This window comes from Podarcis raffonei, chromosome 15 (assembly GCF_027172205.1).
Source record: "Podarcis raffonei isolate rPodRaf1 chromosome 15, rPodRaf1.pri, whole genome shotgun sequence".
Classification (NCBI taxonomy): Eukaryota; Metazoa; Chordata; class Lepidosauria; order Squamata; family Lacertidae; genus Podarcis; species Podarcis raffonei.
Window position 1 is genome coordinate 30,505,487 of NC_070616.1, and position 15,381 is coordinate 30,520,867.

The 15,381-nt window shown below is 42.9% G+C and overlaps 1 protein-coding gene across 2 annotated transcripts in view; it reads left to right on the plus strand.

Moving 5' to 3' along the window:
- Positions 1-4,849: 4,849 nt before the first annotated feature.
- Positions 4,850-15,381, plus strand: part of KIRREL3 (kirre like nephrin family adhesion molecule 3) — a 738,195-nt gene continuing 727,663 nt past the window's right edge. Inside the window, exon 1 of one of the 2 annotated variants that reach the window (XM_053367286.1) lies at positions 4,850-5,346. In XM_053367286.1, coding sequence (XP_053223261.1) covers positions 5,292-5,346 — 55 coding nt within the window. In that variant the 5' untranslated portion in view covers positions 4,850-5,291. The remainder of the gene's footprint in view (positions 5,347-15,381) is intronic. The other variant, XM_053367287.1, reaches the window with a different exon arrangement.

A 15,381-nucleotide genomic window follows, 5' to 3' on the forward strand; every position in this document is an offset into this window, starting at 1 on the left:
CCTGGGGCTGGTGAGACTTGGAGTCAGACAACCTCTGGAGAATAATAAATTCCCCTTTTCTGCTCTGCACTATTACACTGGAAAAAACATACCCATCAGCTTTTTCCTTGTCACAGGTACCCTCCCCTTTCTTAACCTGCATCAACCATCACCAGTCTTCCATATAATTTGACTACAACTTCTATCAGTACCAGCCAGCACAGTTGTAGTCTTAAACATCTGGGGGCACCAGGTTGGCGAAGCCCTCTAGAATTAGGGATGACCCACAAAAACAATTCCCAACCAAACACTCCCTGATTAAGAACATAAAGTTAATAACGTCTCCCTGTGTTCTTTTTTATATATAAAGCCGCGCTATATTAACCGTATACATTTATGTTGATTATAAAAAGTCATTTTCCAAATTGATTTTTTGTCTGAGGAGATTTAAGTGTCTGCAAGAAAAGAACAGGCTGATTTATAATCTACAAGATGCCGAGGTGTAGGGATTAGCACACACATCAGACAGAAATGTGACCTTTACTGTTTGACAAAACCCTACCCCTCAAAACACAAATAAAATAAAATAGATAACTGCTTCTTTCCATATGTCAATCCAGGAACCCTTAAATCAAGGGATCTTGTGGCCCTGCAGATGGTGTTGGTCTCTAGCACACAACATCCTTGATCCTGACCATTGCTCATGCTAGCTAAAGAGGACAGGAGCTGAATTCAGGCAACCTCTGGAAGTTCACCATCCCTGCCTTAACTCAAAGTGGTTACTCTCTGGGTTAAATATTTTGCCCCTGCACAATTTGTGACTAGGGCATTGGCAGTCATCTAAATGTGGAAATCTTAACCGATTTACTGCATGGCTTTTAGTCAATTAACTATTTAATTAAAATTTGCATGCAAGGAAAACAACTGATCTAAAGCAGGAGTGGCCATCCAGATGCTGGATTCCAACTCCCAACATACTCGTCACCAGTGCTGGATTTACGTATAAGCTAAATAAGCTATAGCTTAGGGCCCCATTCTCTTGAGGGTTCCCCAAAAATAATTAAAGGAAAGAAGCCTGGATGCACATTTCCAAAATATAAGATAACAAATAAAATAGCTTTAGATACCTATTAAGTCCATAAATTACCATATAGCATATATTCAACACAAAAAACAGTGACAATTTGTTGTTGACAAAGGACAGCTGGACATATAAAGGGCCCCATTGCCTCCAGTAGCTTAGGACCTCATCAAACCTAAATCCGGCCCTGCCAGTCACCATGGCCAATAGTCAGGAAGTTGGTGTCCAAGGCACTAGGTTGACTATCACTGATCTAAAGCACTCTGTCTGTCTCTGTCTCTGTCTCTGTCTCTGTCTCTCTCTCTCTCTCTCTCTCTCTCTCACACACACACACACACACACACACCATCCTTTGTGCTGACGCACGTTCATCAAGTATCCTTAGGAGACTCATCCTGTTCTGCATGGGGTAGAAAGCGGAATACATATTTTAAGTTCATGCTCATTAGGTGTTTGGTTGTTAGTTAAAGTTGCTTCTAGTATACAAATTATTCCTTTTAAAAAAAATCAGCCCAGTTAATTTTTTAGCTGATCAATAGATTTCATAATTGGTTAATCTAACTAGTTACTTGATTAAGCATTGCACCACCAGCCATATACTGTGGCCTCTCATATGCTTTTGAAATCCATTTTCCTCCAGTCCTTGGCAGGCATAAAATTCAGGAGGTTGCTAGGTAGATTTTGTGGACTGGCCTAGATGGCAGATGGCATTCATTCTGACATGTCACAAATTGTGAAGGTCTGCTTTAAGGTTACATGAGAACTATGAACATCAGAAGTAATCTTATGTCAAGTCCATCCAGTTCAGTATTGTCTACTGGCTTGCAGCGGGTTTCTAGGATGTGAGTCCTCCTGAACCTTACCTGGAGATGATGGGGATTGAACCTGGGACGACATGCATGCCAAACATAGGATCTACCACAAGGCCTTTTCCCTTTCCCCGATGGATTTTGTTTTGTTGTGACAACACTGTAGTAAGAAAACCTGCAGTGGCTGGTGAAATATCTATTAACATTATATTAGCCTTCACCAATCCGGTGCCTTCCCCCCACAGCCCGACATTTCGGACTGCAACTGCCATCAGCCCCATGCTGGTTAGAGTTGATGTGAGTTGTAGTCTAAAACATCTGGAGGGCAAAGGCTGCAGTACATGAAAGAGGAGCTCAGTTGGGTCTAGACTGAACAACTCTACTCCACAGGATCTCTCCTAATAACAACCACACACATACTGAATTATAAGAAATAGCATCTGGTGAAGATATATATATATATTCCCAGCAGCTTTCCTACAACTCAGAAATTGCTTTCCTGTGGAAGCTCATCTGAGTATATTTCAGAAATAATGTTTTTTTGTGTTTTTTAAGGACATTATTTCACTTTTCTCTTACGTCTGCCAGTAGAAACAATAAAGAGAAAGGGATAAATGAGGACAAGGATTACATAAACCCTTATGTGAAAAAAATCAAATAATTATTATTTTGTTTTGAAAAACACTCTTCATTTAACAATAAGATTGCAACTCAGGTGTCAAGACTTGCTTAAGAAATCAGAACAAGCAGTACTTATATAACCATCCATATACCCTGCATAATAACAGAGAACTCCCTTAATAAGTGAACAAATTATTATTTTGCTAAAGAAAATTAATAAGTTTAGGATTTAAGTTCTGATGGTATAAAAACAATAACCAATAAAATAGAAAAAATACAGGGTGTGTACTTACCATCTACTCTCCCCCCACTCTGCCACCAAGTACTTCTATGTGTGCTGGCTTGCTCCATGGCAGGTCAGAAATTCAACGGGTAAATCTTTTTATGGCATTGAAATACCAGGATAGTGGTTAACATTATCTGTTGATTTTTTTCATCTAGTAGAGCACCTGAGATCTAGTTTTTTTTTTGTTGTTTTTTTTTTAAAAAAGACAGGGAGAAGCTGACAACCATACACAGCCAGTAGGGCTTTGAAGGCTGGGACAAGGGTAAAATCTGATTCAGTTCACATTTAAAAGCGAACCTACCTAATTTGCAGTTTCTGAAACTACACACAAACCAAAATGCAGCCATCATTTGGAATTCTTGCTTCTCTGAATTTTACACCGCAGTTATCCAGCTAAGTAGTGTGCAAAAATGCACATACTAGGGTAAAATGTGCATAACAATACTGTTACAAACATTATTCTGTGTTTTTTATAGTTTATTGAAAACAACATCCACAAGGCATTATATTTAGGGGTGGGGGAACTGCTTTGCAAAAATGCATATATTAGGCAGAATTGCATACAAAAATGTGTTCATTAGGAGAAATTCATGTTAGAATGCTGAATGAATTTTCATGAGGACTTAAAAAATCTTAACTAGTGTGGAATTGTGAAGAATTGAACCCTAAGATTGGAAAAACGAGAGACACAGAAATTGCCCAGGGAGCTTGAGCTCCAGGACCTCTTTCTCTTGTCGTTTTTTTAGTTAAAATGCTGTTACATTTTCAGGAGGAATTTTTATAAAGTATATGCAAACGTCTGCTAGGGGCCTGTGCCTTAAGCCCTTTAAATACCTCACAATAACTTTTCAGACAGCTTCCCCCCCCTCCTCCTCGGCAGCACTGCTTTCCAGGAAAGGTAATCTTCAAGAGCTCAGGTGTTAGTCTCAAGAGTAATCAAGCAGGTTATTCACCTGCCACCCTTTCCAAGAACTTGCGGCATTAAGGGACTGTAGCGCTTTGCGCTCTTGATAGCTGTTTCATTTTGAAGTCTTTCCCTTTACAACCGGAGAAAGAGAACTTCGCTTAAAAGCAAGTAAGGTGGGTTCTTTACAATGCAGGCTTATTTTACTCAGTCGCAACTATCAACCATCCTTTTCCTCTGTTTTCTGCCTGGGATCCAAACTGTAGCTCAGGAGGATTGCCAGCTTCTTTACTGGCGCGTGCTCTTCTGCTTCTTAGAACCATCTTGCATTCTATATGGAGGGAGCGAAGTTGCACCTGCTAAAACATCCTCTCTCTGTTGCGCGGTTCTGAAAGGCATAGGAGCCCGCGGCATTTGAGCCACCGTTCCCTGTCCAACCTTATACGTACATGCATGCTTCGAGTTTTCCGTAGAAATTACTTTCCAGTATGTGTGCTCAGAATAGGAATCTCCGGGTCTTTTTTCTTTTGTGCCGGGAGCTGCGTGTCTATGCGCTTACTTGCGAGTAAGTTGGGCTCTCTGTGGAACTTTCTTCAGCGTAAACCATGTATTAGATCAGCACGGCAAGGCTGCCATCCGAAGCATATACTGTACACCTGGCAGCAAGTCTCATCGAAATCTATGGGACTTAGTTTCCAGAGCAAATAAATGCATGCATATGATCGGGCTGCAAGATTCCCTTTCAAAAGCAGGCAGAGGGGGAAGGGAGCAGGGTGGGGAGATGTTAATTTCATTCCTGTAGAAGAGAAGCCTTCCTACCAACCCTTTACAGCTGCAATTCTATGCCCACTTACTAGAGAGTAATCCCATTGACCGCAGTGGGTTTGCTTCTGAGAAAGCACTCCTGGAATAGTCGCGTAAGGGCCGTTTCCTCAGAAGTAAACTTCAGCGTTTTCCGCGCGAGATTCTCTCCGGCAGGTGTGCGGGTGGCACAGGCAGGCTTCCCTGAGCTTGGCGATTCATTGAATTCAGAAGGGGTTTGCTTCTTCTGAGCAAAACATGCGCAGGGATCGGGCTGTCTCAGGCTGCACTAACAACAACAAAAAATATTACTTGAACTTGTAATCATAGCAGCACAGATTTTGTAAAGGAGGACGAGGCGAAAGAGGAAGGGGGAGAGAATAACCCCACCGCCCTCCTTCTCTCAGGTTGCTCGCAAGTCGTTCCTCTTTAAAGACTACTCCAGTCGGCGTGTCAGTCAGTCCAGGCAGCGGCTGTGGGAGGAGCTCCTCGGGAGGAGGCTGGCGAGGCTGAGAGAGCCAGGGAATGGAGCGGAGAAGAGCGCGTACATGAGCGAAGAGGAGGTAGGCGCCGGGAGAGCGAGCGAGGCTGAGCAACTAAACTCCATCTCCGCCTTAGCAGCAGAAGCAAGAGCCGCCGCCGCCGCCGCTATTGCTGCCAACCCAGCGAACGCTTCGCCGGTGTGTAGGAAGACGGCTCCGGCAAGAGAAGAAGGCAGGCGAGAGCACCGGGAGGCAGATACAGCTAGCCCCCGAAACTGCTTAAGCGCGCAAGTTCGTCTCTCTTATTTCCCCGCCGAACTCTTAAGGAATGAAAGCTTTTCAGACAGATCTCGTCCTCCTCTGCTTCTTCCTCTTCAGTCAAGGTAGGACCCATCTATATATGTTTCTCTCTCTTTCTCTCTCTCTATTTCTTTTTAACTTTCCAGGTGGGTTGGGGATGATGATGGTGGTGATGAAGGCATTTGCGGCCAATGTGTCTCTCGCAGCTGGGCAAAAGGAGGAGGAGGAAGGAACTCCGATGACTTTTGTTTTTGGAGCTGGTTTCCTCATCCCCCTGCTATTCCTCTCCAGCCCCCAACCGCCGCTTCTTCTTGGCGTATCGCTGTTTCAGCTGGAAGTGAAGGGTTTAAGCGGCTGGTGTATGTTTCTTGTAAATCTACCCCCACCAAAAAGAAAAACGGGGGTATGGACGGGCGGAATGAGTTTGCTATTGTTATGCTTTCAGCTACTGTTCGGGAGGGGAGATCTTGGCGTGTATTATTTATTATTATTATTATTATTATTATTATTAAAAAAAGCTTCCAAATGTTTCTGTTCCTCCATATATAGCCAAACCAGGAGGGGGTGCTTTTTTCTTTTCTTTTTTTTGGCTTCTGGGGCGTAGGACTGAAGAGGAGGTGATGATGAGTTTCTAAAATGATGATGATGAGAGGATGATAGGCAGTCCGAGCCTGTGCGCGTTTACTCGGAAGTAAGTGCCGCTTAGACCCTCCCAGCAAGCGTGCATAGCGGCGCAGCGGGAAGGTGCGTTACCATTCCCTCTTAGGCATTAGTAATTATAGTCTCCTGATTGTTTCTGTTCAGGTATCTGTGTCCATTGGATACATAAAGGCTGCACACAGAACAGTCGTGCATTTTTTCCTGGGGTGTCACGTTGACTTGAATTTGACTTGTCTGCTTCTACAGGAGAGGGAGCAGTAGGTACACCCAGTGAGATGATTTGGGTTTGAAGTCCATTATGTCCTATGTTGAAACACTGTGCAGAGAACTGATGGGCAGGTGTGTTTTTTTTCCCTTTAGGGTCACCTACATGCATTGCATCTTTCCACAGCAACTGTTCCTGCATTTTTATAGATGTCTGGAGAATAGACCCATAAATTATTCTGGGTTATTATAATGTTGTTCATGGCTGCGGGCAAAAGCACTCACCTGTGGAATAAGGGGAGTGAGGATAACTCAGCTTTCCATGTGCCCTGGAAACACCCACCATCACCTTGTGCCAAAGCTGAGTGCCATCTGTGTTTTGCTCACCCACCATCCCAGCATAGCTCTTGGGGACCAGTGTGTGTGCTTTGTTTTTCAAACCGAACACAACAGGTCCATCTGTTGATTAAATTAAGAAGAAAAGTTAGTGCTTTGGTGCTTAATCGAGAAATTGCTTTTGTACCCCATCACATTCTCTTTTTCTGAAAGCATGAGACTGTGCAGCTATCAGTTTGTTTACAACTGCTCTAGTTTTGCTGCCTATGTTGTATCATAGTGCCTTTTCTCCATGCTGCTTCTCTTGCACTTAAAACAAAGAATTACTAAATTGATAAGCCCGCACCAAAGCTGATGCTTTCTTTGTAGTGGAGATTCAGGTCCTTTTGCAATATAGAACACTTCCCCCCTTCTTTAAAAGAACTAGCAGTTTCCCTTCATACCCTTAGATACCATTGGGAATGGATATGTAGGGGAGACTGGAAGTTTGAGTTTCTTTTTTCCACCTTATTTCTTCTTTTTTTAAAAAAGTTGGTGCTCTGTTAAAATAAAGATGATGGTATTTAAAAGCAGCTGCTTTGTTCAGCATGGTTGGATACGATTCTCCTGTCCAGTGTGCCTCTGATAGCTCCTTAGTGTCTGGCGAGGTGATGGCAAAGTCTCTTTTTCTCAGAGCTGCTACTGCTCCTTCCTGTAGAAGAACCTAATTTCATTGGTGTGCAGCTAGGTTTGATGGCATGAAACTGGGTTACTAGCCCACTGGAGTGTAGCTGGCTTCGATACAATTATTACATCACTGCTTAGATCAGCTTGGTGGCTAATACCAAGCCGGCACTTGAAGCCTACTTTAAAGGAGTTAGTGGGATGAGATGTGTTCAGAAAGCTTTCTCCTTTCAGCTGCTGCATACAGTCCCTATTGATGTTCATATTGACTTCTGTCCATAAGTAGACGTGTATCCGTAAAGGCACTATGTTTCAACACTTAGGTGGTGATGAAAATATGGATGTAATTTTCTCCTCTTACTTGCCTTGCATTATGAAGTGACTCCCACAATGTCACAACAATGGCAAGTTGTTTGGTGTCCTGCTCAAACTATATGTGGCTTTTTGTGAGTCCTATGGGATCTTGTTAGAATTTCAGAGGTCTCGATTAACAAATTGCTTGGAAACAAGTACGTTTCTAGTCCTTGTAGCTACATGACAAGCTCCTAAGGTCTTGTCCCATGTGAAGATCATCCAGTATCTTGCTGGCAAACACAAACACACACACACACACACACACACACACACACACACACAGAGCAGCTTGCTTCAAGAGTATGCAATTCAATGTTTGAGAGTCTGGCCTGAAGCCAAATAGGTTTCCCTTCAGATCTGCAAGGAACTATTGTGTGCACACAAGAGATGTGGATAGAAGTACAACATGCAAAATGTAGTGGAGGTTCTTTATGTAGGTGTTTGAGAGGTCTGCATGATGGCTATCCTGCAGCATCTTACACTTGGCCAAACAAGTGCACCTGTTCATTTCTTTGCATTTGTGGGATGTTACGCTAGGAGAGAGTATGTCTGGTGTGTGTGTGTGTGGGGGGGAGAAACTTGGCACATAGCCCCGACCCATATTGTGGGAGTCTCTAGTCCTTTATTATTATAATTGCTTCCTAAGCATGTTATACTTTTGTGCGTTCTCAGCTCTGGCTAAACAGGTATCGGTTTGACCTGTCTCAGCTGGCGTTTCACTATGTAAAGTGCAGCTACCTTTTTGGAGAAGAGCCTGCTAATACATTTCTGCTTCCCCGCCGAGCCTTTTTAAAGCCTCTTAGCAGAATAATTTTCAGACATGCTCTTCAAAGCCAGATTTCAATCGTATCTACAACATGTAAATGTCCAGTGGCAAATCCACTGTGCCAACTTCCTGGTCTCACTGCCCCCCCCCCCGCGCCTATGGTCTTAAGAGAGGTTATGAAATAATTAAGGATATGATCTCTAAAGACTCAGATTTAAAATGCACTGTTGTGAACAGTCGGGCTCTGGCTTCTCTTAAGATGGCACAGGGAAAGAAACCTCTTCTCTGTGACTTTGTGTGGCGTGTTGGGAGGTGGGGTTCTTGTCTCTATAGTTGGCAATGAGAAAAGCAGGTCCTGGCTCAGAAATTTGACAGCTGCCAGTGTTGCGTATATTTGGTCTCTGTGTGTTCCTCCCTCCTTTCCTGCTGGTTGTTTTTCCTTGTGCTGCTGCTTTCCCTAAGCTGTCAGGGCTATAGTGCTTCACAAAAACTGGTATAATGTCACAAGGCAATTTACCTCCTGCTAGCAAGAGGCATCAACCGTGTGCCTTGGTGGAAAGAGAAGTGACCCTGTCATAGAAAAAAGCTTGAAGTTCTTGTTTGTGTATGTGTGTGTTTGCTGTAGGGTCCCCCCCCCCCATTGCCCTCTTATTTATCTCATTCTCATTCCTTGGTATGAAAGTATTTTTAGGATGGGAACAACAAAAACAGAGAGGCCCCCTGCCGTCTGTCAGATCTGGAGTGTGGTGACGTCCGGTCACAGCTGAACTACATCCTCCTTGTGCCCCTGAGTAGAACTTTGCTGTCACACACACAGGGAGCCCCTGGCACTGCTGTGGTTGATCCTTTGGGGGGTTTTCTTCTGTGACTCATGACTCTAACTCTGATAAAATGAGCATACTTGGGGGGGGGGCATGGGTTAGCATTTTTCCAGTTCCACTTGAACACCAGAGAAAACAACAACCATATATTGAGAGTCGGTGGCATGGAGGTCTAAATCACACCAAGTTGCAAAACAAAGGAATTTGTATAGGCATAGGTACATCACGTTCATGTCAGATATTATGGGCTGTGGTTTACCATAAGGACCTCATTATAGGTCCATTTCAGTGGTGTCTCCAGGTTTTGGAAGCCTACCACCCTGGGTGGGTTCACCACCTCCTCCCTGCTGTTGCCTCTGCCTATTCCAGAGGTAGCCATTGTCATGCCCTCCAGATGATGATAGGCTTCTAACTCCCATCATCCTCAGAGACCATGGCCAATGGTCAGGGATGATGGGAATTACAGTCTAACAATAGCTGCACTAAATATCCCTAGCTTATTCATTTGCCATATCTCTTGGGGCCAATTTCCACAGAGGGAGAGGGCAGGGGAGCAAAGTCTCCAGTTGCTTGCTCCTGCCACCATTCACCTTTGAAGATTTAAAAATCCCCAAAGGACAAAGGAATGGTCTACTAAGCAACTGATCAGGGATCAGGATGGAAGAAAGAGCCCCCTTCTCACAAGAACTGTGATACATGCACTTTTGTTTCTGTATAAGTTGGAGTGGAACATGGCCCTTCAATTAAGCTCTGATTATGCAGGACTTAAAGCCCACATTAAGAGCCCGATGTTTCTTAGGACTTCCTTGATAATGCTGAAGTGGAGCTAGGACCGTCAGCGCTACAGAGTTCTTATTCCTTAGCCTGCTGTCTTTGTGTTTGATATTTGGTGAGGAGGGTGTTGCAGGTCTTATAAAGTATTTTCTTTTAGTCCTTAATGGAAGATGTGCTTCCAGAAGGAATCAAATCCCCAGCGCAAAAGAGGGGATTCATTTCCGCAGTACCTGCATACTTACATCAAGTCACAGTAAGTGTAACTAAATCAAAGAGACAATGTTTTGACCCTTTTCCAGGTTTTCATATGGGAAAACTCCAGTCTCCTGTGTAGGGGAAAGTTCTAAGAATTGCAGGATAGGGGTTACATGTATGTACTGAGCATAAAGCAGTTCAAAAAGAGAAGTAATGCTAATGCTGCTCACCCCCCAACCCCCATAACTCCATGGCGCCCATGGCGGTCAATTTTTGCTGCGTGTACTGTGTTACTACAATGGAATTTCCTACAGCAAATACATGAAAGAGTGAATTGCAGCCCTGATTGAGATACACTGCCATACTAAGTACTTGGTGTGCACAGGTCAGGTACACTTGCAGCAAGCTGTAGTTACCATGCAAAATTCCAGATTGCTCCTAGGAAGCTAATGCTCTTGCAGGGCAGGCAGATGACAGAGTTAGGAAAAGGTATTTTGCATAAGACAGTGTACTGCTTTGCCCTGTCTAGCTTTAAAGTACTCTGTTAACAGGGTATACAATATGCAGAAGTCGACTTTTCTTTCCCTTTTCGTGAGATGCACTTCAGAAAAGAAGAACTTCTGAAGTGCAATCCTTCTTGACATGCTTACATTGAGCTACTGCTGCTTCATTCTTAAGCCCATTCCTAAACCCATGGAAGTAAATGCCATTTATTTTGGTGTAACTTACTTCCCCTTTAATTTCTTCTTGGAAGAATTCATTAATTAAAGGAAGAATCTTCATGGAATCATATCTGCTGCTTTTGTGCATCTGATTCTTTGCAAACTGGGCTATGCCTTTAATTCAGACTGTTCCAGGTCTTCTGCCTTGTCTGGTACTGGAGACAACTTGATAGCACACAGTGCAAATAAAGGGGAGAGACTTGTCCACTGGTGCAATGAGGTGAAACAAAGTTAACTTTTGAGCTTTTTAAACAAACCAATAACTGATCAAATTTGAGGACACTTGTAGCAATACACCAGCTTATTCCTGGTACATTTGCTGATAGCCTTAAATGTAATCTTTGCAATATTCCTTTGAGCATGGTTGGCATCAGCATTTGACATCCTTGGGCACCTGCCAGTGCTTTGGTTCCCTGCCTTTGGGGCCCCACGCTTGATACCTCACTTTGCAGCAGGGGACCTATTTTTCTGACCTAGTCACCACTTTAATGTTCACATTGTCCCTGGTATTGTGAGGAAGTAAGCTGCCCTGTAAGCCTACTACTGTCCTTATTATTTACATTTATATACTTCTTTTCATTGAAAAATCAACAACCCATAACAACTACAGGCCATAAAATACAATTACAGAATTCAACAGCAACTCACTAAAACTTTTCAACAGGGATGGGAAACTTACTCCCTCAGAAGAGGGTTGCATTCCTTTCTGGCCAACCTTCCAAGATCCAAACATCAGACATAGGTGGAGCCTGAGGCAAAATTGGGTGGAGCAATGAATGGGGAGGGGAAGCTTTTGTACACTAGGCTAGTTTCTGCAGCAAAGAGGCATTGTTGGATTTCAAGGACGCATCCCAGACAGGCAAAAACACGCAAGAAGGGTGTGAAGCAGAGGTAGTAGGGGTTGTGGTTGAGGGTAGTGGCCCAGGGAGAGTCCTGAGGACCAGACAGAGAGGTTTGGAGGGCTGCTTTTGGCCCAGGGGCCTGTGGTTCCCAACCCTTGCCCTATAGAACAGTACTGCAGGAAATATGAAGCTAGGGATCACTTACGAGGGGTGGCACCAGCTATTTTCTCACCTCCACCCCAAGGCTGAAATCCACCTTGCTCTTGAGCTCTCTTAAGAAATATTAAACAGAACGTTGGAAGATCTCCACAAAATTGTTAATTTCCCACTTTGAACCCATAGGTGGGCTTTTCCTTGTGTTTGTACGTTTGGCGACAGTGCAACCTTCCTCCCGCTGCCTCTTATTGTGAGGTGCATTCTTCAACATGATTCCCCTCCTTACCATTACCCTCTTCTGCAACTTAATGCTAACATTTTCAGTTCTCTAAAGAACCAAAGAGGAAGCAAATGTCGATCCAGTATGGTTGTGCCCCTGGAGAGCAGAGACCTCCCAGGTCCTCCTTATATACCTGAAAATGTTAACATCCCTTCTGCTTGGTCAACGACTCCTTGAGAGGCTGTTGTAATGTGTCAGAACATGTCACACAGGTCTTTACATTCCCACCTAGATGCACGGTGTCTGCGCACATTCAGCAGCTGGGGCTATGGAGGTGGACCAATTGACTACAATTGTACCAACCAGCTCTTTGGATTGATGTTGGCAGCCAATTCCAGCAATTAACTCTGTATGTACTGAGGCTTGAGTTCTAAGGGTTTATCACATTTCTCATGGAAGCAACCACAGGTTTGCAATGCACGTACACTTACCAAGGAGTTGCCTGCACCTTTTTGTGCTGAACACATGTTTGCCAAATTTGCTCTTTACTTTGCTGTGCCTTAGAAGTTTTAAACATTTGATGCAGCTGTTAGTTTTTCAGAAGCAACTATTATGCCAGTTCCCTGTCTAAAACTTTCTGACATGTGTTAAATGTCTGCTGTGAGATCACACTTGCTAGGTTCTCATGTGAGAAGGTATTTTCCCCATTAAGTACAATCTTCCAGTTAAATACTTTTAGCAGTGCTTTCTTCCAGGGGTACTGCAGGGGTACCTGCACCTTTCTTCTTCTTCTTCTTCAGATGTTAAAAGTGTGTCACTTACTGTAACTACTTCGTGGTGAGTACCGGCACCTTTCTTTCCTTAAAAAATGCACTGCTTTTAAGGCATTATTGTTCCTGAGTTGCTGAATAGCTTGCATTAATGTTAATGAATGGAATCTATGTTAATGATTTCAGAAATAAGTATTAATATGGTTTCCCCTTACTTAATTGCTTTAGTAGAGTTCATCACTCTCCAACAAATACACTCTACATGTGTGTGGTTGGGGTTTTTGCATAGGACAAAGTCTCTACCCATTTCTAACACCAGAAGACACCCCCTCTTGTTTTGTTTTAGAAGTGAAACTCATGACTACTCACTGAAACACTGTAGTGTGTACAGACTTTAATCTTGTAGTTCGGCCTTACCACAACTGGTGCCCTGCAGATGTTTTGAAAGATAGTTCCCACCATCCCTGGCGGTCAGTTATGTTAGCCAAGGTTGATAAGAATGGAAGTCCAACAACATCTAGAGGGCACCCAAATAGAGAAGATTGTTGTACAATGTACTAGAATCAACATATGCTGAAGTTCCATGTTTTCTATATATTACCCTATTCACATGATTATCGAAGTGTGTAGCAGTGAAAGGCAAAATATTTTGCAAGTTGGTTCTAAGTTTTGACCAGTAAGTTCTGTGCCATGCACAGGATTCATCTTCTAAAAAGCCAACATGAATACTCAGCAAGCAGTTGTTGCATGTGCTGTTTCGAAAGCAGCACATGATGGTAGATGAACACAATCAGCTCATTATGGGCTGGTAGCCAACATGCACAGGCTTTCCCAGTGTCCCCAATCCTACCCCCCGTGGCTATTCTATGCTTGGTGGGGCACATTAATATGCACTGAATAAGAGAATGAAGGAAGAAATTAATGGTGGAAGGGTGTGTTGTAAATCTCTTTGGTAAATTTAAACATGAGTACATTCAGTGTAGTTATGTACACATCATGATGTTGATAGTGCTATTATTGGAGGCATGGTTAAAACGATCATGCAGTCTACTCAGATTTGCATTGTTGTATTCCCCAAAAACATTTTTAGGCCCAGCCACACTGATGTAATTATAGTACCTCTTAGTGAAAATTGAGTGTAATCTATAAGAAGTGAGAGTTAAATTCTCTGTATCTTGATAAAATATTTGATTCTTTAAATGGAATGGTTATAATTTTGTAGTCTAGATACAACCATTTTTGCCACCTTTGTTTAGCACACCCCCTCCTCCCATGTTAGCTTTTTGAGGTACTGATTAACTTTGATTCCAAGCAAGGAAATTGGACTTTCTATCTCCATTCTTGAAGAAAAGGAAAAAGAGTATATCTAAGTACCAAAACTAGCATTTCCCTCTTGTGTTATTACTGGCCCTAACTGCATCACCTTCCTTAAACTTCACTGTGATGTGAACAATGATTAACTCACAGCCACGTGTGATTGAACTTGTGCTGAAGGAAAACTAGTGACCATTTGCTTACTTGGCATTGGGTAAACAATGGGGTTGATCTACAAACTTTTACCCTGCTGCCTTACAGAAAGCCATAAAAATTGCAGGGGTCCTATCTCCTTGAACAGAAGATCCAATCCAGCTCCATGCACACTCAGCCGTTGGCGCTGTGATATATGGACCAGTTGGATGCAATCAGTTATTTGTCTTGATGTGGTGGCCAAACCCAGTCATCTGCTTCCCATTCCAAATTGCCAGTCAGTAGTATTGCAAGTATTTGCCAGGCTGTGCATATATAGCTTTGGCTGCCACATCTTGCTGGGAACCTTATTTGTGCACACGATTTTGTCCAAGTTTAAGAAATGCATGCTAATCATTCTTCCATGTACAGATGATTCTCCAAGCCCATTCCCTCCCCATATACTCCAAGGAAATAGAAAGCATGTTACATTACATAAAATCTATTGAGCTCTGCCACCCTGCCCTACTATGCAGAGCCGGCTACTTCTCACTGATTGTCTTTTGCTGTTGCTCTCTAAAAAGAAATAAAAATGAAGAGCCTTGCTTATTTTTTCTACCACAGACTCTTTCCAAATATATTCTATGGCACAAATGAGAACATAGACTATATACTGCCAGGAGTCAGTAAATGTCAATAATGGCTAAGTGTTTCCTTTATATCACAGCGATTTAGCATAAGCTTCTTGGAAACAAATGTCTTCCATAACTGTGCAATATTTAAGTACATAGTCAACAGTGCTATGAAGATTAAATAAATGTCAGTGCTACTTGGGTGCTCAGTAACAAGCTAGATTGACTGAACTTGCATAATGACCAGTTTGGCTGAAGCAGATCTCCTTTCGGAGGGGAGCGGGGGGAATGGGAAAGAGAACAAGGGAAAGCAGTTCATTTCATGCAATCTTCTCCAGGTTAATTTGTATGGATTATCACCATCATGTTTGGATCTATATAATAGGAGATAACTCAAGAACAGCCTTTCCCAACCTGGTGCCTTCTATTATATTATTATTATTATTATTTATTTATTTATTTATTATTTATTTTCTTACAACTCCCACCATCCCTATCCACGGAGGATGCTGGCTAGGACTGATGGGAGTTGTAGTCCAACAGCATCTGCAGTGCAC